Source organism: Dermochelys coriacea, chromosome 7 (assembly GCF_009764565.3).
Source record: "Dermochelys coriacea isolate rDerCor1 chromosome 7, rDerCor1.pri.v4, whole genome shotgun sequence".
In the NCBI taxonomy this organism is placed as follows: domain Eukaryota; kingdom Metazoa; phylum Chordata; order Testudines; family Dermochelyidae; genus Dermochelys; species Dermochelys coriacea.
Window position 1 is genome coordinate 98,199,655 of NC_050074.1, and position 23,611 is coordinate 98,223,265.

Here is a 23,611-nt window from a genome sequence, read left to right on the forward strand (position 1 = left end):
ATCAATGGCTCCATGTCTAGTTGGCAGCCGGTGTCAAGTGGAGTGCCCCAGGGGTCGGTCCTGGGGCCCGTTTTGTTCAATATCTTCATAAATGATCTGGAGGATGGTGTGGATTGCACTCTCAGCAAATTTGCGGATGATACTAAACTGGGAGGAGTGGTAGATACGCTGGAGGGGAGGGATAGGATACAGAAGGACCTAGACAAATTGGAGGATTGGGCCAAAAGAAATCTAATGAGGTTCAATAAGGATAAATGCAGGGTCCTGCACTTAGGATGGAAGAATCCAATGCACCGCTACAGACTAGGGACCGAATGGCTCGGCAGCAGTTCTGCGGAAAAGGACCTAGGGGTGACAGTGGACGAGAAGCTGGATATGAGTCAGCAGTGTGCCCTTGTTGCCAAGAAGGCCAATGGCATTTTGGGATGTATAAGTAGGGGCATAGCGAGCAGATCGAGGGACGTGATCGTTCCCCTCTATTCGACACTGGTGAGGCCTCATCTGGAGTAGTGTGTCCAGTTTTGGGCCCCACACTACAGGAAGGATGTGGATAAATTGGAAAGAGTACAGCGAAGGGCAACAAAAATGATTAGGGGTCTAGAGCACATGACTTATGAGGAGAGGCTGAGGGACCTGGGATTGTTTAGTCTGCAGAAGAGAAGAATGAGGGGGGATTTGATAGCTGCTTTCAACTACCTGAAAGGGGGTTTCAAAGAGGATGGCTCTAGACTGTTCTCAATGGTAGCAGATGACAGAACGAGGAGTAATGGTCTCAAGTTGCAATGGGGGAGGTTTAGATTGGATATTAGGAAAAACTTTTTCACTAAGAGGGTGGTGAAACACTGGAATGCGTTACCTAGGGAGGTGGTAGAATCTCCTTCCTTAGAGGTTTTTAAGGTCAGGCTTGACAAGGCCCTGGCTGGGATGATTTAACTGGGACTTGGTCCTGCTTTGAGCAGGGGGTTGGACTAGATGACCTTCTGGGGTCCCTTCCAACCCTGATATTCTATGATTCTATGAATTCTATGATTCTATGAGAGGGGAAAGAAAATACAGATAATATGGCAAGTTAATTATTGTTCTTAGGAAGTTTGTTTCCAGCAGCTATGGACTATAGTATTCTCTTTCAAGTACGCAGAAACTGTACTATTAGAAGTCTAATTATAAATTATTTTGGCCATGATTTTCAAAAGCATTAATGATTTTGGGTACCTCAATTTTTGGGTGGTGAACTGCAGATACCTTAAAGATGACTGATTTTTCAGAAAGTGCTTGACCATCCACCTTTTGAGTATCAGGCCTCTTTCAGGTGTGTCTTAATCTGGTTGTCCAAAAACAGAGGCACCCAAAGTCACTAGTCACTTTTGGGAATCTTGGCCTTTACTTCTATACTAAAAAGAAAGGAGTTAATTTTCCTTATTCTCAAATAAAAAATATTCTTCAATTATAAAAGAACCTTCAAAGTTGATGTATAAATAATATCACATTAAATGGCTTCCTTAGTACCATGATACCTTGTAATTCTTAGTTGGGTATTTTGTTTCTATCACCTTAAACCCCCCACATATACAGAAGACCCATCAGTGTATCTTCCATTTTCATGCACCATAATAACTAAGGGATTAGATTGTAGCTTTGTTTGAAACGTAAAGTGTCAAAAGAAGACATTCATATAATCTGCTAGCAGCAGCATACGTGCATATGTATCTTAGTGTGGGATTTAGGTGTGCAGATCCTCTAGTACCAAAATTAAAAAAAAATCATCGTCTTGGAGGAATATTGTGTTAGCATGCATTGTATAAAAAATGTAAATTTAAGTACACTGGAAATCAGAAGCCGCTATTATTACTGAATGAGCAGTGTTCCTAGCTCCTTTTGTTCCTTTTACTTTAGAAGTCAACTAGTTTTCAGATTACCACCTGGCAATCAGATATCAAGGTAACAGACGTCTTAAAAATTTTCAATAATAGATTGATTTTCAACTTTAATAGAAAGTTAGTATTACAGGAGAGTATAAGTAATGATGATGTTTTAAACATACCACTTATATTTGTAATTGAAGAAGCTCCCCCTCTAGAGAACATGGAAAACAATAAATCCCAAATAGTTACAATTTTGCTGAGACCTTTGCAGAAATGCAGCAAAAAAGATATTATGTTGTGGCTCTCTGATCTTGGGGTTCAGATCTCACATTAGATTTAGACTGACAGCCATTTTTACAGGAATTTATGCAACAATCAGATTAAAAATGTATTTTTTCCTCTCTATCCCTGTCTGTAAATCTGCTGATTAGCGCATGATTCCTCACATCAGTAACATTCTCAACTGCCCTATGCCAAAACTCCTATTTAGGCCTTCATCTCTTCTCATATGATTCCTTCCCTTATGTTCCCACTAAACCCAAGTCTCCTAACATTAATGGACAAAATTTTCTATCTTGGGTGTCTATAAGTAGGCACCTAAATAGATACCTGACTTTTGGAGGGTCTGGCCACCCACAACTCCCAATGAAATTAATAGGAACGATGATTGTTCAGTATCTCTGAACAATCAATCTTTTTGTATCTACACTTGAGAACTGTGGCCACTGTCCAAAATGTGGAAGCCCAACTCATCACCAGTGCTCAGAAATAGGCATTCCATTCTCAAATCTTCAAATCCAGTACCAAACCTTCCTCTTGCTCTTCAGACTTTTCCAGGAACTGTTTCCCATCCTTCTACCAGAAATACCGTACTCCCTGAAACACCAGATTCTTAGGTATACCTCTTCCTTATCTCTCCAGGCAGTAGATCTTTCTCCCACATTGTCCCTACTATCTGGAACAGTTTCTCTGCTACTGTCTGGATCTGAAAAATTAGGGAAACAATCTCAATACCAGTATCTCCTACCTATCCTATAACTTGAAATCTTATTTCTAATAAAAACAAAATCATACGCCCTCTTTCTCCTAGTTGGCTTGACCAGATGCAGAATTTGACAATTCTGTTCCTAAAATAGTCTTGCCTTCCTAAAGCATTATTACATCCTATTGCACTACCATGAAAAAATCATAATGCATTGTCATCTGTGTTTCCCGAAGGTGGAGGGTCTCAACCTGAGTCTTGTGACACAGCCCCCTTAATCTTAACAGCCTTGTTCAAGTTCCCCATGTGTGGTCCATATGTCTGCAAAATCTGATCCTTGAATCCTTCTTTTCTACCAAAACTATTGTTCAACCTGTTTGACATAGTATAATGTGCATATTGTAATCTGTATAGTGTAATTGTTTTTGCAAATATAAAATATAAATCGGCCATATATTGATCTGTGATACCTGTGTATGAATGACAATAAAAGAAACAGGGCTTGATCTGGTATGGACTCTGTGTGCACAACTCCTGTTGTGTAATGGAGTCTTTACAGGATCATAATTCCTATTGTCACATACATAGTTACCATTTAAAAAGCCAAAATTACCAGTTACCACACAGTAGTATCTAAAGACACACTATCTCCTATTTTAAGTACAGAGAAATAACCGGTTTGTCATAATACTGTGTAGTAACTCTGGCAAAATAGAAAAGGAGTACTTGTGGCACCTTAGAGACTAACCAATTTATTTGAGCATAAGCTTTCATGAGCTACAGCTCACTTCATCGGATGAATTCGATGAAATGAGCTGTAGCTCACGAAAGCTTATACTCAAATAAATTTGTTAGTGTCTAAGGTGCCACAAGTACTTCTTTTCTATTTTGCGAATACAGACTAACACGGCTGCTACTCTGAAATCTGGCAAAATATTGACTTTAATGGAACCCATTGCAGATAAAGAACACTAACTCACGATTGGCTGAACACATTCATTCGATGTGTCAGAAACCTTCTCAGAAGTGAATAATGAGATATGAAGCAAACACATCCCAATGCGGAACTTATGAGGTCAGTAAAACAACACGATTGATTTCTGATAAACCAATCAGATTAGCATCATACGTACACAGGCAGAAAGCATATGCAACTCTATGCTGCTTCATGGGCTCAAAAGATCTTTTTTTTTCTAGCTCTCTAACTTCACGTCACTTTAAAAATAGCTTGTTTAAAAGAAAAAGCATCACTCACAAAAATTCTTGTATATAATGAAGGGTCTTCCAATATTTTGGAAGCAAAATATTCACAGCGTATACAACCATCCATATTTTGATGTCATGTTTCTTACATTCTAAGAAATAATGACCTCTTGCCTTTAAACCATCACAGCCATCTTAACAAAAATGGTATCTGATTGTTATGTAACAATTTACACGTGCCTTTTAGTGTGAAAGATTACAGTGATAAAAGTCAAGCTAATTTAGCTGGCACTAACAATAGCCAATAAATTCAATAGTGCAATCCTTCATCACTGGTTCCATGGACAAAACACTACTTAGACTAGTAAAGCTGCCTGAAGTAAAATAAACTCAAAAAGAGTTGGCAATTCCAATATGCCAACTCTAAATTAGTCCTTAGTGGACATTTATTTACATTAGTAAGCAACCACAGAATTAGTAGCCTGTGTTCAGGGCAAGGTCTGTATTGAGATAGCAAAGGTGTTGTATTGAGATAGCAAAGGTGTTGTATTACAGTGTGTCATTTATGAAAGAGCAATATTTGAAGATGCTTGCATGGTAGCTGCAGACTCTTTGCCCCATTTTATGAGCAATAAAATCCCCTGAATTTGTCTATATAAATAAAATCACATTTCCATCTCTTTCTCTTTTGTATTATATACTTTGCATGTCAGACAAATTATGAGGAAAATAGTCCTTGTGTGATATTTCATTGCTTAATGCCTTACTGCTGCAGTAAAACAAGACAACTGTTGAAATTATAGGAAAATAAATTTGTAATTTCTTCCTCATTTAGCCATTTTTGAAGTTGGTGTATAGGAAAGTCATTAATGTTATGTCCTCCTGTCGATGTTCCAAGCCTTTCAAGGGATAAGTAATGTTTTTTCTATACTCCTCCATGTGGCCAGTTAAATTAGACACATTATTTCTGTGCTGTTAGAGAACGCTGATCAATAGACACTTGGAAAACCCTCGAAAACTAAGTGGAAACACTTCTTCAGTGTCAGAGGGTTCTAGTTTGGGTTTGTACATTGCAACCATTGTTAAATTTAACAAAGTAGCAATGTATGTTACTTTGACATTTTAGTACTTGCATCAAATTGCATAAAGTTAACGTCTCTTTACAATATTGGATGAAACTTAATTTCTTGTTTTTAATTTTGATGTTAGTCATATAAAGGGAGACACTACTCCCATTCAGTCAATGTTGGACAATTGTACTTCTTTTATTGGCTCTCACCATATGAAAGGAAAGTATTCCACAGACTGGATTTACCCTTTGATTACTTTGGACAGGCAAACAGATGCAAAGCCGCCACAGCATAGCCATGAATTTTATTCACTGTGAATTGTGTATATAGCCAGTAGCCAACCTGGTCCTCTATTTGAAAGCTTTTCTGGAAATCATATAATTTTTCTGACTTTTTACATTTGTAGCTGTAGTTTGAGTTAATAATTAAGTAGTAAAATATATCCCAACCCAAGACCAGGGGAAGGACGTGGGGAGGGTTGGGCATCTTTGTTTGTTTTTTTTGTTTTAATTACAAAACAATTAGATACACTGTCAAGCATATAAAGGATACTTATTTCAAGAACAAAACCAGACAAGAGAAGTCATGCAGTAAAAACCACTGTCACATGGCATTAGTCAAAAAAAAAAAAAAGGAGTGTACAGAATGAAGTATTGCTCGCTTTTATACTATAAATACTTCATAATAGCATCATTCACAAACACTAATAAACTCATTAGTTCATATCAGTGCATAGTGTTCATATTATTTCTCTAAGGAGTCACACTGCTCTTATTTAAGAATTAAATGCTTTCATGCAAACACATTAGGAAGTTCTTTCAACAGCATTTAATTATTTCTTAAGCAATTATTTTCACATTTTCCCATCTAGCATTTTTCAAAACTGTTCCAAGTCAAACACTTTATCCACAAACAAATTCCTTATATGTAATACTTTGAAAAGAATGGTTCTTAAGATCATTGCCAAGATATTAAGCTATATAAAAATGGCACTGCTATAATCCTACTGCACGTAACACAAACAACACATTTTGGTTGCTATATAAATTAATGAATAATAATCTCTTCCACAGATGGACAAAAATCAAAATCTAGTAGACCATATATCACAAACATGATAGCATTTCACATCTCAAACTCACTTATCCTGTTACTTATGTCTTAAAAGAGGATAATGTGGACTCTCTTCTATTTTAAAAGCCTTTGTAAAGCAAATTAAAACAGTTGGGGGGGAGGAGGTGGGAGAAGTGGTTTGTGTGTAGTACTTTTAATTTATTTCAGTGAAGAATATTCTGCATTATTATTCTGTCTCCCATTAAACACAATACTACTGAGATTCTGCATTGTGCACTTTTCCTCAGCTCTAACACCTTTATTCTAATACCATATTCAAAAATTAGACTTCTACAAAATGTGCTTTAATAATGTCTCTTGGACCAAATCCTTTCCTCTGTAGCTGCTGAGAACTCTCTGGTTGTGGGCCCATATGCCCCGAGTATGAGAAAGGGGCAGGTGGTGGGGGTGGGAGGTGTCAACCTCTGTACTACATGGAGCTCAGATCCACAGTATCTCTTAGCACTTAGGCATGCACAAGGCAGGTGGAAGGATGGTCAGCTGGGGATGGGGTTTTAGGATTTGCTGTTTGGTGGATCCCTCTCTTCTTCCCTCACACCTTACAGAGGATGTACATAGGGCTGCCAGGACTATTGCAGCCTTTGTACTGCAGTAGTGGCTGGGTAATGACTGTATGACCTGAGGGGCAAGATGAAGAAAAGGGATTCCTATCCCATCCCAGCCACTTGAGACATGCTTAGAACCTAGTCTGGCAAATAATTTGGCTACCTGGCTGTCATTTCAGAGTAAATATTTACCAGTATATGTTCACCAGTTTACAGAATATGATTATGTCCAGAAACATTTAAAATGAATGGCTGCTTAAAAAATACTAGTCTTTGGCTATGGTTTATTTTCTGTATGAGATGGCAACAGCGAACATCGCACCAAACGGTCCTCTTCTCTCACATTCACCAGCATACTTTTTACACCCACACACCCCTAGCTACCTTTTTTTTTAAAAGCATGGTTGGAAAGAGGCTTCCAAGTTAGAATTTATCTCATAAAAAATTTGTTCTATTCCTGTGACACCAATGAAAGCAATAGAACCAGTGCAGTTCCACTGCATAGGCTAGGGGGCATATATAGGGGGAACTCCCTTTCCTGATTTGATGTGGCACTTCAGGACTTCCCTCCAATCCAATGGATGGTCATTCTGTGGGATATACAGTGTGGTCAGTGGATCTGCAACTACATGAATCCACCAGCCAAGGCCCTACGAGGGGGTTTGTAAAGCAGTCACCAAAGGTACTACAGCTCTGAATCTTTACTACTGGGTGTAGATCAGTTCCGTGGCTGCTCCATAGCCATAGCTTCCCAATCCCAGGAGACCTCCCACATTCACAGCTCACATATTTAGTTTCACAGTGAGGCTTTTCTATCAGAGGCAAGTCCATTAAAATACACTGAAGCAAATTAGGACCTTCAGTCCAGTTAAAGTAAGTGAAGTTCACTATTGGCAGATGGGTGGATGAGGTGATATCTTTTATTGGACCAGCTTCTGTTGGCGAGAGACACAAGCTTTCAAGATTACACAGAACTCTTCTTCAAGTCTCAGAGCCCCATGTGAGCTTGAGCTTGGAAGTTTGTCTCTCTCACCAGCAGTAGTTGGACCAATAAAAGGTATTACCTCACCCACCTTGTCATTCTAATATCCCGGGACCAACACGGCTACAACAAACACTGCCTATTGGCAGATATGACTGTCCTTATAATACTTTGCCCTCCACAAATTTACATCTAAAATAAATTGAAATACAGTCTTATTCACTAAAGATACAGTATTAAAGATATCAGTAATTCTAAGTGTCATGTACATTAGAGTGGGAAGAATGCCAGTAAAAAGATGCCATGCAAAAAGGAACTTGTATATATTAAATAGCAAGGGGACCAGAATGGAACCCTTGGTAATATCCCCAGAGAGTCACTGAATGTTCAGGAATAGTCATCAAATGAACGAAAGAGATATGTTTGAAACTTGATTTATGCATTGAACCTCTCAATAACTCTCTAGGATCATATGGAACTTTAAACACTCATACAATCATCAAATATACATCATGACAGAAAGAAGCTATAAAAGATCCTTCCAAACTTAACTAAAAACCCTTCATTGTGAATCTAGCTAACATTATTTTATTAAGAGTATTCTGACCCATGCCCGATTTGCAAATCTCTGGATAATCTAGTGCTGTGGTTCTCAACCAGGGGTACGTGTACCCCTGGGAGTATGCAGTGATCTTCCAGGGGGTACATCAGCTCATCTAGATGTTTGCCTAGTTTTATAACAGACTACATAAAAAGCACTAGCAAAGTCAGTACAAATTAAAATTTCATACAGACAATGAAAAAGACAATCTATTACTGCTCTATAAACCACACACTGAAATGTAAGAATAATATTTATTTATATTCCAATTGATTTATTTTATAATTATATGGCAAAAATGAGAAAGTAAGCAATTTTTCAGTAATAGTGTGCTGAGACACTTTTGTATTTTTAATTATTATTTTGTAAGCAAACAGGTGAGGTGAGGTGAAACTTGGGGGGTATGCAAGACAAATCAGACTCCTGAAAGAGGTACGATAGTCTAGAAAGGTTGAGAGCCACTAATCTAGTGAAAGTCTTGAAGTTGAGACAACTCTTAGACAACTTGGGCCCAAATTAGGACCTAATAAGGAAGGTCACAATCTTCTTGCCACACGAGGATAAATAAAAACTCTTTTACCGACTACTGCTATCTGGATATCCAAAAGCATGTGAAGGTCCAATCAAACCCTTCAGTTGTACATCTGAAGAAGAAAAGACAGGCATGCCTTTGTACAAGGGGCAGATATCATATTCACTCTTTCCTCTAGGTGCTTCCCCACCCCACTAACATTATCTCAACTATCTCAGTTATCTAGACTGAGCCTCAGCCAACTTGCTTTCATTCAAGCCTAGCGTTAGCCAGACCTTGAGAACACAGAGATGGCACTTTCTGGATCCAATAATATTGAGAAAATATTATCAGCATATTTATGGCAAAACCCAAACTGTCTCACTATGTCCACTAGCATCCTTCCAAACACACTGATGCTGCTCTCAGTATCACAGCAGAGATCAAATGGCACAACACGTGTACTTGCTTTAAACCAATCCAGGTGATGAATGTAACTCATTTGAATTGTGCTTTTGCTATTTACTTTGTGCTATATATGCCTAATCACATATCAATGGCTGTTGGCCCAGTTTAGACTAGTAGAGTTCTTTTGCTTGGGCAATCGACTTCTTATTTTCACACACAAACTTTTGAGTCTTCTCCAATCATAGTGTCAAACACTTCAGTCTATGTGGTGCTCACAGAAGAGGGGGGCATTGCTCAGACCTCAGTAAAGTTATCTTTACTAACTCTTTAGCATGAATAATCAATTCAATTGCTCTTTCAGCACCTTCAAAATCTCCAGTTTTCCTATAATCCATTACTGGAAGCTTGGCATGAATGGCGGGTTTTTTAAAATGTTGTGTTATATAAATGGTCCAATCACAGTTAGCTGAGTTGCCCTTTGCCCACTCCCTCTTACTGTTTGTTAAATGCACTTCCTGAATCTTGTCTTAAAATGAAAGGTAAACGTTTTGTGATAGGAGCTCTCTCTTTCTCTGCATTTATACAACACAACAAATTCTGATGGCCATTTCCATTATCATTTTTCAAATAACAAATACATCATAGGTTTCAGAGTAGCAGCTGTACTGTATTAGTCTGTATTCGCAAAAAGAAAAGGAGTACTTGTGGCACCTTAGAAGCTAACAAATTTATTTGAGCATAAGCTTTCGTGAGCTACTGTTCACTTCATCAGATGCATTCAGTGGAAAATACAGTGGGGAGATTTATATACACAGATACACAGAGAACATGAAACAATGGGTGTTACCATACACACTGTAATAAGAAAATAATCACTTAAGGTGAGCTATTACCAGTGGGGCGGGGGGGGGGGGGGAGAGGGACCTTCTGTAGTGATAATCAAGGTGGGCCATTTCTAGCAGTTGACAAGAACGTCTGAGGAACAGTGGGGGCTGGAGGAGGGGGAATAAACATGGGGAAATAGTTTTGTGTAATGACCCATTCACTCCCAGTCTCTATTCAAGCCTAAGTTAATTGTATCCAGTTTGCAAATTAATTCCAATTCAGCAGTCTCTCATTGGAGTCTGTTTCTGAAGTTTTTTTTGTTGAAGAATTGCAACTTTTAGGTCTGTAATCGAGTGATCAAAGAGATTGAAGTGTTCTCCAACTGGTTTTTGAATGTTATAACTCTTGACGTCTGATTTGTGTCCATTTATTCTTTTACGTAGAGACTGTCCAGTTTGACCAATGTACATGGCAGAGGGGCATTGCTGGCACATCATGGCATATATCACATTGGTAGATGTGCAGGTGAATGAGCCTCTGATAGTGTGGCTGATGTGATTAGGCCCTATGATGGTGTCCCCTGAATAGATATGTGGACACAGTTGGCAACGTGCTTTGTTGCAAGGATAGGTTCCTGTGTTAGTGGTTCTGTTGTGTGGTGTGTGGTTGCTGGTGAGTATTTGCTTCAAGTTGGGGGACTGTCTGTAAGCAAGGACTGGCCTGTCTCCCAAGATCTGTGAGAGTGATGGGTCATCCTTCAGGATAGGTTGTAGATCCTTGATGATGCGTTGGAGAGGTTTTAGTTGGGGGCTGAAGGTGATGGCTAGTGGCGTTCTGCTATTTTCTTTGTTGGGTCTGTCCTGTAGTAGGTGACTTCTGGGTATTCTTCTGGCTCTGTCAATCTGTTTCTTCACTTCAACAGGTGGGTATTGTTGTTTTAAGAATGCTTGATAGAGATCTTGTAGGTGTTTGTCTCTGTCTGAGGGGTTGGAGCAAATGCGGTTGTATCGTAGAGCTTGACTGTAGACAATGGATCGTGTGGTGTGGTCTGGATGAAAGCTGGAGGTATGTAGGCAGGAATAGCGGTCAATAGGTTTCTGGTATAGTGTGGTGTTTATGTGACCATCGCTTATTAGCACCATAGTGTCCAGGAAGTGAATCTCTTGTGTGGACTGGTTCAGGCTGAGGTTGACGGTGGGACACCATCATAGGGCCTAATCACATCAGCCACACTATCAGAGGCTCGTTCACCTGCACATCTACCAATGTGATATATGCCATCATGTGCCAGCTCACAAAAGCTTATGCTCAAATAAATTTGTTACAAGTACTCCTTTTCTTTTTAATAAATCATAAGTATTAATAAATACTTCCATAATAGCGGCCGTGTTAGTCTGTATTCGCAAAAAGAAAAAGAATGCATCTGATGAAGTGAGCTGTAGCTCACGAAAGCTTATGCTCTAATAAATTTGTTAGTCTCTAAGGTGCCACCAGTACTCCTTTTCTTTTTACTTCCATAATATTCTCTTATTAATTAGAGGATTCTCTAAGCAATTGCTGGAACTCCCTGCTTTGGTACATAATTGTAAGGGACTGCGGAAGACTTTGTTACGGCCTAACTATGGAACTTTCGCTTTCTCGAGCTGAGAGGCTACTGTGGGACATAGATAGCTGCTTTGTTATTGTAGGAGATAGTTCTTGAAGGACACAGCTGCTGTGTTATTGCAGGATATAGATAGTTCTTGAAGGACATAGCTGCTTTGCATGGCCCTTTGCCAGGTAGTAGAAAGCCCCCCCTTTAAGAAGCACCTAATTTTATATTCATGAGCTGTTTTGTGTAATGCTTATTAATGCTGACTGTCTGCCCCTCCGTTGGACTCCATCTCAGGCAGAGCTCCAGTGTGCTGGGTTCCTCGCCCTCGTGACTGCAGTGCTAGGAGTCCCCGTTGTGGGTGGGTCACTAACCTTCAGTAAAGCCAATAACTCACAGCTGTGTGTAAGCCTCGTTCTTCTCAGAGTACTCCTGCCAGACCTGTGGTGCTTCGAGCACCGTGGCCCAGAACAATAATTTTCTCTGGAAGTAGAGTTTTTCCAAGCTAAGGATATCATTTCCTGCGTGAAAGCTGAAATTCCTGGTTCAATAGAGATTCTCAATGTAACTCAAGATAAACCAATAGTTTCCATTTAACTAATGGGATCCCATGTTAAATACTCTGTTACTTGTGCAGCTTCTGAAATACAGAGCTCAATACAAGACCCTTTATGCAACTGATGGGTTCTACTGCTAAATAGAGAAATCTACATTTAGCTGACTACTCTGTGACAGACTCTCTTCCTTCTCTAGCTCTCCTGATGCAATACTACTCCCACAGTTTTCACAAAGTAAAGTTTTATAACTTCGCCACCATCTATGGTCTGAGGAGTTTCTCTGAAAAGATTTCATCTCAAAAGCAAATTTAACTAAAAACAGTCAATGGTTAAAACAGAGCTCAGTATAGGATCAGTGGCACAGTGAGACGCAGTCTCTGCCCTGAAGATACTCACCTAAGTTTGTAAGGAGCTTTGAGATCTATGTTTGTTTTTTTGGATTACACAAGTGCCAGTTATAATTATTAAACAAACATTAGAAAATTGTTAGCTGTTTATAGGGTCACGATAAAGGAAAATGTGAGGAGTCCCCTGTCTATGGGAACATAAATCTACATGAGAGTTTTGAATTGAGTGGAATGTGAGCCACATTAGATGTAACTATTTTATTTGCTTTGGTTAGTAATGGCTGACTTTTTTCTGCATTCTCACAGATATCAATGCTATAGATCAGATTCTATATACCAAAAATAAATGAAAGAATAAATACAAATAATGGAAATATGAGTTGATATAACTGAATTAGCAATTCTGATTAAGCATTTATACACTATTATGCAGATACATATTCAGAGAATTTTAGAAACACATATTGTTTACCTAAAAAAGTATGGTTTATTATGAAAATATACTTTGTAATTCTTATTTACTAATTAACCCACTCTCCCTCCGAACATTTGCAGCATATTGTGCAAGCTTGTAGTATGGAATTCAGTGGAATATGAACCCAAGGCATACATACATAACATTGGAATGATTCTACAAATTAAAAAGCTACCATGCATGCACAACAGCCAATTTTCTAAAGAGTAGCAAATATTTATAAATGAAAAACAAACAAACAAAAACAGATTTAAATCTACATTACAGACTACTGAGCTGTGAAATTTCTCTCTTTCCTGTTTGTAATTTAACTTTTTGAGTTCTAGAACTGTCAGGAAACACTAAAAATAAAATCACCAAAAGTAACACAGATAAATAGATTTAAGATTTTCATTTTTTTTTAAGTGGCTCACTCACGTGGGGTAAGGGGAAGTATATTCATGGTTATACTCTTCAGGTACTAACTCAAATCCAGACAGGTTGGAAGTGATCTTCAGACAGCAGTTTGGTAACCTATGTGAAATGAACTGCTTCCTCACTTTAGTTTTTTGTGGACGTGTCCATATCACAAAAACTACAATATTCAGCACTGGAGGAAAACTTTCACTTAAGTGATTTCCGTACTTCAATTGAGAGGTTCGGAGTTGTTAATGTGGCACTTTTAAAGGGCATAATTTCATTTACAAAATTAAAAAGTAGAAAAACATTGAAATGTGGTAAGACAAGTTTCAGAAAAACACAAAGTTTTACATCTAATCCAAAGTCCACGGAAACCAGGCTTTTATGATGGAAACGGATACTGTATTGGGGAAAATAGGGATGGGGAAAGAAGAAGACAATGAGTGTGCAAAAACATTACAAAGTATTCCAGTAACTGAGGTAAACATATCTAATCACTGAAAGGCAGTGCCGCCATGAGGCCTTACTTGGCCTTGCATCATTTATACTTTCACATTAAGAGGAATTTCAATCTGTATATTCTCTTTTAGTTTCTCTCTTCTTTAAAACTTCTCTCTGCTTTAATTTCTCTTGTACACCCTTTCAGGATGGAATTCAATTTAAAAAAACACCCAGTTTCCACACGATATATATATCCCAAAACCAAACAGCTTCTTTGTATTACTGTTGATTTGCCTTCGGGGTTTTTAAATGTGTTGACAGGAAAGACTGAAATGGGCATCTGTTTTAATATAGACTAGTAAAAATTCTAAAGCCATTATGTGGAAGTGGTAGAAGTTGTGACTAATCTAGTTCATGCAAGCCATTTTAGAATTAATAAAAATAGCATCAGGGAAGTGTGAATGGCATATATTTTGTAACCTTTAATTCTGAGCCCTTTCTCAAAGCCAATTTAAGTTTCTAGGTAAAGGACTGTTTGAATAATTTAAATCTCTACCAAATGACAATAAGAACAAAAAACCCAACATTTCATCTGAGCCTGTTCACAGCTCCAAAGAGGACCAACAGAAGGACACCTGCTTCCCCATGTCAGGGGAAAACCTGCATGGTGATTCTCTTTTAGCCTAACAATATTATTCACTTTCCTACACACTTGAGCACCAACAAAAATCAAAAGAACTGTTACATTTAAAATAAATTACAAGGTTGATATACTCACAGATAAGCATGTTAGTAGCAAAAATAATATCTCATGCCTTTTAAAAGTCTTTCTACTTAGCAAAATATCAATCCTTGCTTTATGTTTTCTGAAACATTTAAATAATTAGAAATTAACTGAGAATTCTGCAGATATCATTATGACAAGAGAATATTTAGCTTATGATAAAAAAATCTCCATAACTAACCCTTATTTTTGCTATTCAGGATTTATGAGTCAAACATTTCTTGAGTCTTTAATTTAATTACCAATAGTGGGTGAAAATAATTGTGGTTTATCATGCCACTGTAATTTTCCTGTAACTTGATGCATTGGGCATTGTTTCAAAATCGTTAACATCAATTTGTTGTACTCTTATTGATTTGAACTTGTCACAAGTTCTTGATGTTTTCATTGGTTCATCTGTCAGGGAACCAACCTTTTCACAAAAACTAAGACCTTATAAGAAATAATGTAGGGGATCACCTAAAACACATGGAAGAAATTAGCACATTTGACCTATGGAATCAAACAATACAAAACCGTAAATTAACAGGGCACCTTCCATTCATGTTCAGGTTCTTTCTTTTAACATTCTTGAATGCCAGAAATGGTGAACAGAGAGAAAGGAATTTGAAAGTATTTTTTAAATGTTTCCAATCATATGTTTAAGAACAAGTCCTTTGTTAAATGACAAGTTTGGTTTAGCTCGCCTGTCCTCTAAAATGGCTTGTTTGGTAGTGCCTGAGCTAGAGAAAGATATCAATCAACACCTAGAATTACGATTAATTCAGTGCAGTCCGCAAGGAGGTATCCATCTCTATGTCTAGTATAACAGCACCTTCAAGTTTACCCAATGGTAAACCTCCTTCCATGTTAAAGAAAGCCTTAGCATAAGTATAATAGTAGCACATGCATTCTTAGAGAAAATAGTGCAGTCTTGTCTTTACAAGATAAAATTATCTGAGCTATTTCTACCTGCCATTCATCTGTCATTTAAGAGTCTATTTTAATAGATGACTCAATGGTAATTAGTTTATATATTTACATTTAATTCAGTGTCAACTAATGCAAGTAACGCTTTCAAAATGTTTAAAATGAAAAAAAACAAAACAGTTTTTCCTAGCATTTATATTGAGCTTTTAATCCTAAAATCACAAATTGCTTTGCAAATGTGGGTAAGCCTCATTATCTCTATTTTTAATAAAGGGTAAATCAGAGGTGAAGACATAAGTAGCTTTCTCAAAATCAAGTAGAAAACAATACTGTTAAAGAATCATATTTGAGTTTCACATTTTTAAGTAAACAAACTAGAAAAAAGTAGAAATATATAAAACTTGTTAAAATTAGAGTTTCAAAATGTCTTTGCATCATGTTAAGACTACAAACATTTTGACACATTAATTCAAAGGTTTGCTAAACTTAACTAAACTACTATAAGTTTGTACTAATGCACTTTTGGAAAAAAAATAAAACAATGATAAAGTGAGTCAACTGTGTGGGAGTGGAGACATTTGATTAGAAACGATGCACAAAGTCTGGTGACGAGCACATATTTGTAACTTTTCAGAGTTTTACTCAGGATTTTCAGAGTATTACTTTTACATACAATAATTTTTATTTCTGGAGACTAACAGAAAAAGAAAAACCTTCCATATATGTGACATCTACGATAGACCTATAAATGCAGATCTTAGCCAGCAGCCTGAAACTGGAAGTGAGGTGGATGCTAGTGCAGTCTATGAAGAATAGCTGAAATATGCTTCACTTAACTAGCACTTTGGGATGCATGAAGTGAGTTCAACTACCTCTGTGTAGTAGACAGCCACACCCATGAAAGGCAGTTGGCTTGCCGCTAGTCCTGGCAACTCACTCAGTTCTCACTGGTGGCTCCAAGTAACTGCGTGTGCTCCACAGTGTCATACCCTGGGACCCTACCTCAGCTGGCATGCTAAACCTAGTAAGGGCAGCTATTGGCAGCAACCACTTGTGAAGGGCATTGCCAAGAAGATGTGGTCAAACACTTGGCAAATATTAGACCATATAAATCCAGTAAGGAATGGAAGTGACTTCATTTGGCCCCATCAGTGTCATTGAGCTAACAGATGGGAATCAAACAAGAAGATCTAGCATTTCTAAGTAAGTTAGCAGCTGAGTTTGTCTCTGGCTGAAGCATCTGACTGGCCTTCCAGCCCATATAGAATGCATTCCAGTAATATAATTTGGAGGTTAAAAAAATATAATTGGGAAAGCTCACATCAGACAGGAAAAGTTGCACCTCCTAAGCAACCAGAAATAGGAATGCTTGGTCACTGCAGTCGGTGAAATATGAGCAGCCGTAGGTTGTAAATCTCAGCTGAGTGAGCAAATATTACCCACCAACCAAACATTACCACCACCAAACAATGTTCTCCTAATTGATAGAATTTTAAGGATGAGTGTACTCATCCTTTGTGTTCTAAGGTGGAGGGAGAAAAGCAAAACTAACTCAGTTTCCATCTCTTTCCCATATGTCTCCTTCCACATGCAAAAGTCACACTTATTCCTTTACAGTGACCCCACAACCCTCTACAATCAAGAGTCTTTTGTCTCAAACAAAATTTCTTGTACCGTCCCAGTCCACTGACTGGGGGAGGATTCCAATCCTCATCCTCACACAGAAAGGAGCCATGTCTTCTCCACCAGCACATCTTACTGCACAGAGCTGCTCCGTTCTGTGCCAGAGCATCTCACTGCTCCTGGCAAGCCTGGACATGTGGGCTGACACCAGCCCCAATGAGTCTTGCCTGGAAGAGCAGCTGTATGTGGTGCAGTGGTGGGACACGGCCCATGGCTGAAACAGGAAATGGATGTAAGTGGTTCACAGTGAAAAGGGCAGAAAGAAAAAAAGAGGATTCCCATTAGTGGGAAGATGGGGCAATTTTTGACTCACTTAACATAGTTCTGTCTCCTAGAACCAGACATTCTTCTTCCTGCAACAAAACCCCATAGTGAGCTGGATCCCATGCTCAGAAACTGACCAGTCTTTAACACAGCCTTAGAATTATTCAGTCCTCTAAAGGTTACAAGTAAAATTTCTTACTCTTTGATACCATTATTTTGGATGCAAAAATTTTAAACAAGATTACATGCTCTCTATTGTTTACAGAGCTTTGCTTTCTCCCATTACTACCCGCTGCCTCTTTCAGACATGAAAAATATCACCAATGTAATTTTTATAACATTATTTGGGTGCACTGTAGAGTGTACTGTTTTAAAATCTCTCCGACCTTCCCCAGATTGATGTACAGAAAATTTTACCTGATTGATCTAGAGAAAATTTTCTCAACTACCACAGTAGAATAATGAAAAATGTTGTTAAGTCCCATACATTTTCACCCTCTAACTAGTATTTGATTGAGGGACTCTTTTGGTCATCCCCTTTTGTGTGTTCTTCCAGCTGCCCAATGGCGATCTGGCTTCATTCTTAACACATGTCCCAGATATTTCCATCTTCTTTTCTGGAAAACTTTGGAGATAAGTTATTGAATTCTCTGACAAATCTTGACATTTGTTATAAATGAATTCATTCCATTTAATACGGAGTATTTTCCTGAGGCATTTTCTTTCAAAGGCATTTAAACATCTGCCCATTGGTGGATTTCCACCTTTCACATCCATATATTAAGTGCAAATAACACTTAAATCTGGCCTGAAATGATAGGTGAGCATCTGAAGACTTGGAAATCCAAGTCAGATTCTAAATATTCTTTTCTAAAACCAGTCTCTTGAGGCTACAAATTGCCCTTTAGAAAGTTCTTTGTGCTCTACCCTGCCCTGTGATACAACCTCAAGTCTCCTCCCACACAGAAAAACCCCGATCCCGTAGGTCTTTGGTGACCCACTCAATTTCTGTTGGACTCAGTGCTGCCACTTTCTCAAATTTCTGGCTTCTAGGGCAACCCCAGTACTTGTACCCCAAACTGCCCTGCTTGCGCATCAGTGCAAGAAAGATTGAAATAATCCTGGGATTTCAGAAATGCTGATGCTCTCTGGGGTATAAGTACCAGAAAATCCACAAGGTGCTGAAAATCTGAAGAACAGGACACAGCTGAGAGGACACAGAGTCCTGCTATTTAGCTGCTGACTCCTGAGTCACAGGACTTGTCTATGCAGTGCCTTAGTCCACACCAACTGAGGTGTAAATTCTAATGTGCACCCAGCGTGCTGCGCACAAACTGGCCCATGTGGACCTGATGTGTGTGGACCCTGCTGGCACACACCATAAGTTCTCTAGTGGGCGTTAATATTGTCTTGTTTGAAATGGGACTACATTACTGTCTGTTAGCAAACTTATTGAGAGTGCCAGCAGGGCCCATGTGGGCCAGATAGTGCACAACATACTTATGCACATTTGAATTTACACCCCAGCTGGTGTGAACTAAGGCACCATTTAGACAAGCCCACAGAGACAGTGGGAGGGAACTGTTAGACCCCTCATCTTGCCCCCATAACAGATCCTTCTATCAGAAGAAAGGGAAATGGGAGTCAGAGTCTACTCATACCAGTCGAGACCTGAAATAAAGAGATTTGTATTGAAGTCTCAAGGAAGTAATTTTATTTACAGTCACCAGACTATTCAACATAGACTATAGTTAAATGAACAGTATAGTTACAGAATCAATTCAAGCAGCTCCTTATGAAGCAAAAGGGTCAGATTATGTACATTACAAACTTCAGATTGGATGATCAGATTTCCAACACAACATCTTCTGGGCCTCTTCCTGTAACCAAGGGGATTTTGTATTCATGTCACTCATATCTATGAGTAGAATTCACTTTTTCTTTTACTGTTTAAATATGTTTTTGAAAAATGCTCACAGCAGCAACATTGTATTTATTACATGCTTACTAAACAAACAAGTTAAATCGCAGGTTTTCTCAGTATTGAGAAACCCATTTACAATACAAGCTAATACTTTAGCTCCACCTCCTGGTGAAAATCTGCATTTTTTGTAAAAATAAAAATTACTGATGAAACTGCTTAATAGAAGAAATGGTCTCTCAGAACTAATCAGGCATTTGAATTCCCTCTGTATTAAATTCAATTATGTCTCTCTTCCTAAATCATCTTTTTTATTTAACAAAACTCCAAACTGCCACAGCTAATCAGCTCAGAAGAATCAGTGTGCTCCATTCATTTCTGGGAACAGGCCGATATTTTCTGAGACCCATTAATAACTTTGACAGGATTTATGTACAAGATAAATTCAATTCAATTTCCTTTTTCAATTAATGGCCAATTATTTGAAACAGACTCAACTGAAAATATTACTCAAATATCATTAATCTAACAAAAATTAACTTTACAATTCTCTTAGTAATGAGGACATAATTTTAAGATAAAATAATGCACTTTATTAAATAAATGTTACCCTTCTTTATTTTTAGGACACTTACTTGCCATTGTAATCCTCTTGTTAAATGTTAACATTAGCTCAGTGTACTTATGTGGACCACCATTAGGGTGGAACAGCCCTCTCGCTCTCTCATTTTTCCCCCTCCAAGGATACCTAATGCTTTATAGCCCATTTCAAGTTTTGAAATTTTACATTTAATGTAATTTTGAAGTTCCAAAGAATATCAGGGTTGGGAGGGACCTCAGGAGGTCATCTAGTCCAACACCCTGCTCAAAGCAGGACCAATCCCCAATTTTTGCCCCAGATCCCCAAATTGCCCCGTCAAGGATTGAATTTACAACCCTGGGTTTAGCAGGCCAATGCTCAAACCACTGAGCTATCCCTCCCCCCTGCATGTAATTATAATGTACTGTATGGGATAAGGAAATACTATTATCTCCATTTTACAGGTGGGGAAGCGAGTGACAGAAAGACTAAATGCCCAAGGTCACACGGGAAGTCTATGGTGGAGCAGGTTTCAGAGTGGTAGCCGTATTAGTCTGTATCAGCAAAAAGAATGAGGAGTACTTGTGGCACCATAGATAATAAAATTTATTTCAGCATAAGCTTTCGTGGGCTAAAACCAACTTCATCGGATGCATGCAGTGAAAAATACAGTAGGAAGAGTAGATCTGTGTGTGTATATATATACACACATACACACACAAACAATATGAAAAAATGGGTGTTGCCATATCAACTCTAACAAAACTAATCAATTAAGGTGGGCTATTATCAGTAGCAGGAAAAAAAATTTGGAGTGATAATCAGGATGGCCCACTTCAAACAGTTGACAAGAATGTGTGAGTAACAGTAGGGGAAAAATTAGCATGGGGAAATAGTTTTTAGCTTGTGTGATGACTCATCCACTCCCAGTCTTTATTCAAGCCTAATTTAATGGTGTCCAGTTTGCAAATTAATTCCAGTTCTGCAGTTTCTTGTTGGAGTCTGTTTTTGAAGTTTTTTTGTTGAAGAACTGCAACTTTTAGGTAATTAGGTAATTACAGCCCAGCTTGCACATAGAAGACACTGCTGGGGGGGAGGGGGAAGGAGAAGGAGCTAGAGTTATCCTGGCAACTGCAATTCCCAGCATCCCCTAAGGGAAGGTGAGGGTGGCATGCAGGAAACTCCACACAAGCCTGGGACAGAGCATCAAGCTGTTTCTCCCTCTGGGTCCCTGGGCTCTGGGAGGTGAAGGGGGTAGGTGCTCCACTTCAATGGACCAGTAATTAGCCTGGTGTACACTAAACATGTAAAGTGTCTCCATTACCGTATAGTCTTGCACAACCTCAAGGACATTATGGGCCAAATTCTGCCCTAACATAATACATACAGCTGTCACTGAAGTCACTCAGGTTGCCATGAGCTGAGGCATTTCAAGTCAGAACCGATTGAATAGTGATGGTATTTAGTCAAACATAAAAATGGAACCATCCCATTATTACTAATAAGATAATTGTTGAGGGAAAAGCTGTTCCTCATGGCCCATTTCAGTGTTGCTTGTCCCTCATCTAATACCAATAAAGAGATCTCTTTAAAAGTTTTACTTTTTTTTTCCATCTGCAAAACATCTGTGAGAGTGAAAACTGATAATTTATTGACTTTACAAAAAAACTATACTGATTGCAGTTAAAGTTATAGCAGAGAATTTAAACACTAAGAACTTAGGAAATTCAACAAAAATTTCAAGACTCACCTTATTTATAGGTATTTCTATGGCCTTGCCTCTTACCTTTTCTCAGCGTCCATACAACACCCTCCCTATAAAGACCTTATACAAACTCTCCTGGCAGAGACTGGGACTGATATCTAGATTGTACTGTGTAGTATTTGCCAAAGGATATGTAAAATTGTCCATAGTTGTATGATTGTGTAATGAAAGATTTACTAAGAGCAGAATTTTTAAAAAATTACTGGTATTTTGAACTGCCAGAAAAATCCTGAGTTAGGCTTGTAGGTGTGAGTCAGTTCTTGTTCAAACCAGTTTGGCCATCCTTGTTTTCAGTCACAACTGAACTAATACTGATGCTGACTGTTCAGTTAGTGAAACTTCTTGGAAACAACCTTTACTCTTTCAATGGTTGTCACCCACAACTTCATTCGTAACTGCTGGGAGCTCTTAACTCTAACACCGTCATATTCCTAAAGCTGACATGCATGAGCCCTAATGTAGTAGCTGCTGTCCTACCTTGTGCCAAGCAACTAATCTTCACATCATTTTTAAAATTTTATATAACTGTTCATTTTGAAATCTAATAGGGCTGATTTTTTTTGTTTTTGTACAGTCGTATGAGGAAATTTTAGCTGCAGGCTCAATCCTAGCAGGGTTTGAAAAGCTGCACATCAATTCCCTGCATCTAGACAAGTGACCATTACCAAAAGATCTCTCACCTTTGACCTTTTTCTTATTTTGAGGGATGCTTGCTGCAAAAGCCAACAGGAGGTAAGAGTCCAGTTGTCTGCTGCAGAAGCAGTAGAGGTGTTCATCATATTTCTTCAGGCTAAACAATGCAGCTATAGAGAATTATTTTTAAATCTATTAAGGTTTTATCTGAATTCACAAGCTGGATACTGACAGCTACTGCAGGGAAGTGTCTTTAAACCAAAAACCTCACCATACACAACTGCAGATGGCACAATCGCTAATCTTAGATTGTTTGGGTTCGAGATGGACTATTTTGATTGTTTACCATACAGTGAATTATTGCAGAATCCTATCTATCAAGAAGTCCACAAAAGCTCCTTGAATATCACTGTCAGTGCACTATACTCTCTAAACAGTATTAATGAAATATATCCAATAAGCAACATTCCTTATAATTTCAAAGAGGGAGGTGTATTTTGAGGATCTGTGTTACCCAAAGGTGTTTTGTCAAAGCCTTGAATCAGTGCTCCGAGGCAGCCAAGCTGTGCAATTGTGGACAGCAAAATCAGGATTTGCTCTGCAAAAACCAAGCCAAGGAAAGTCCCATAGACGCTACAACTGCCAAAACTGAAGGAAAAGGGATATTAGAATAACAGAGGTATACATTAGCAATATTGTGAATACTTGGGCTTTTGTAGTTCTAAAGAAAATAGAATTTTCACAACATATATGATCAACTTTTACTTTTTTAAAAAATTAAAAGTTATAGATATATCTATATATAGATGTATAATACAAGCATATTATACACACACACACACACACACACAATTATTAGGGATTACATTTGTTGCCAACTCCATGCCTTAGAAGGAATGGAAAAAAACGACACAAGTTAAAGACCTTTGCAACCAGAAACAAAACTAATGAAGAATTGGGGAGATGAATAACATCCTGCAAGTACCAAGCCACATTGAAGATAAGAATAAAACTTTACCCTAAATGGACACAACTTAGTAGTTAAAATCCCTTCTGAAAATCTATCTAGTGCAGAAAGTGCATGAGTTCAAAGACTAAAAGCTCAGGACTCAAGTCTCTTATCAGTTCAAATCATGATT

At 38.2% G+C, this 23,611-nt stretch overlaps 1 protein-coding gene across 6 annotated transcripts in view; it reads right to left on the reverse strand.

Annotated features, from left to right (window-relative positions):
• The window catches only part of INPP5A (inositol polyphosphate-5-phosphatase A), a 444,123-nt gene that overhangs the window by 263,733 nt on the left and 156,779 nt on the right, over nucleotides 1–23,611 (reverse strand). Inside the window, exon 2 of one of the 6 annotated variants that reach the window (XM_043519354.1) lies at nucleotides 22,520–22,642. The exons of the other annotated variants lie outside the window; for them this stretch is intronic. Within the exon in view, the coding sequence (XP_043375289.1) occupies nucleotides 22,520–22,618 (99 nt within the window). The 5' untranslated portion in view covers nucleotides 22,619–22,642. The remainder of the gene's footprint in view (nucleotides 1–22,519; nucleotides 22,643–23,611) is intronic. 6 annotated transcript variants of the gene reach the window in all.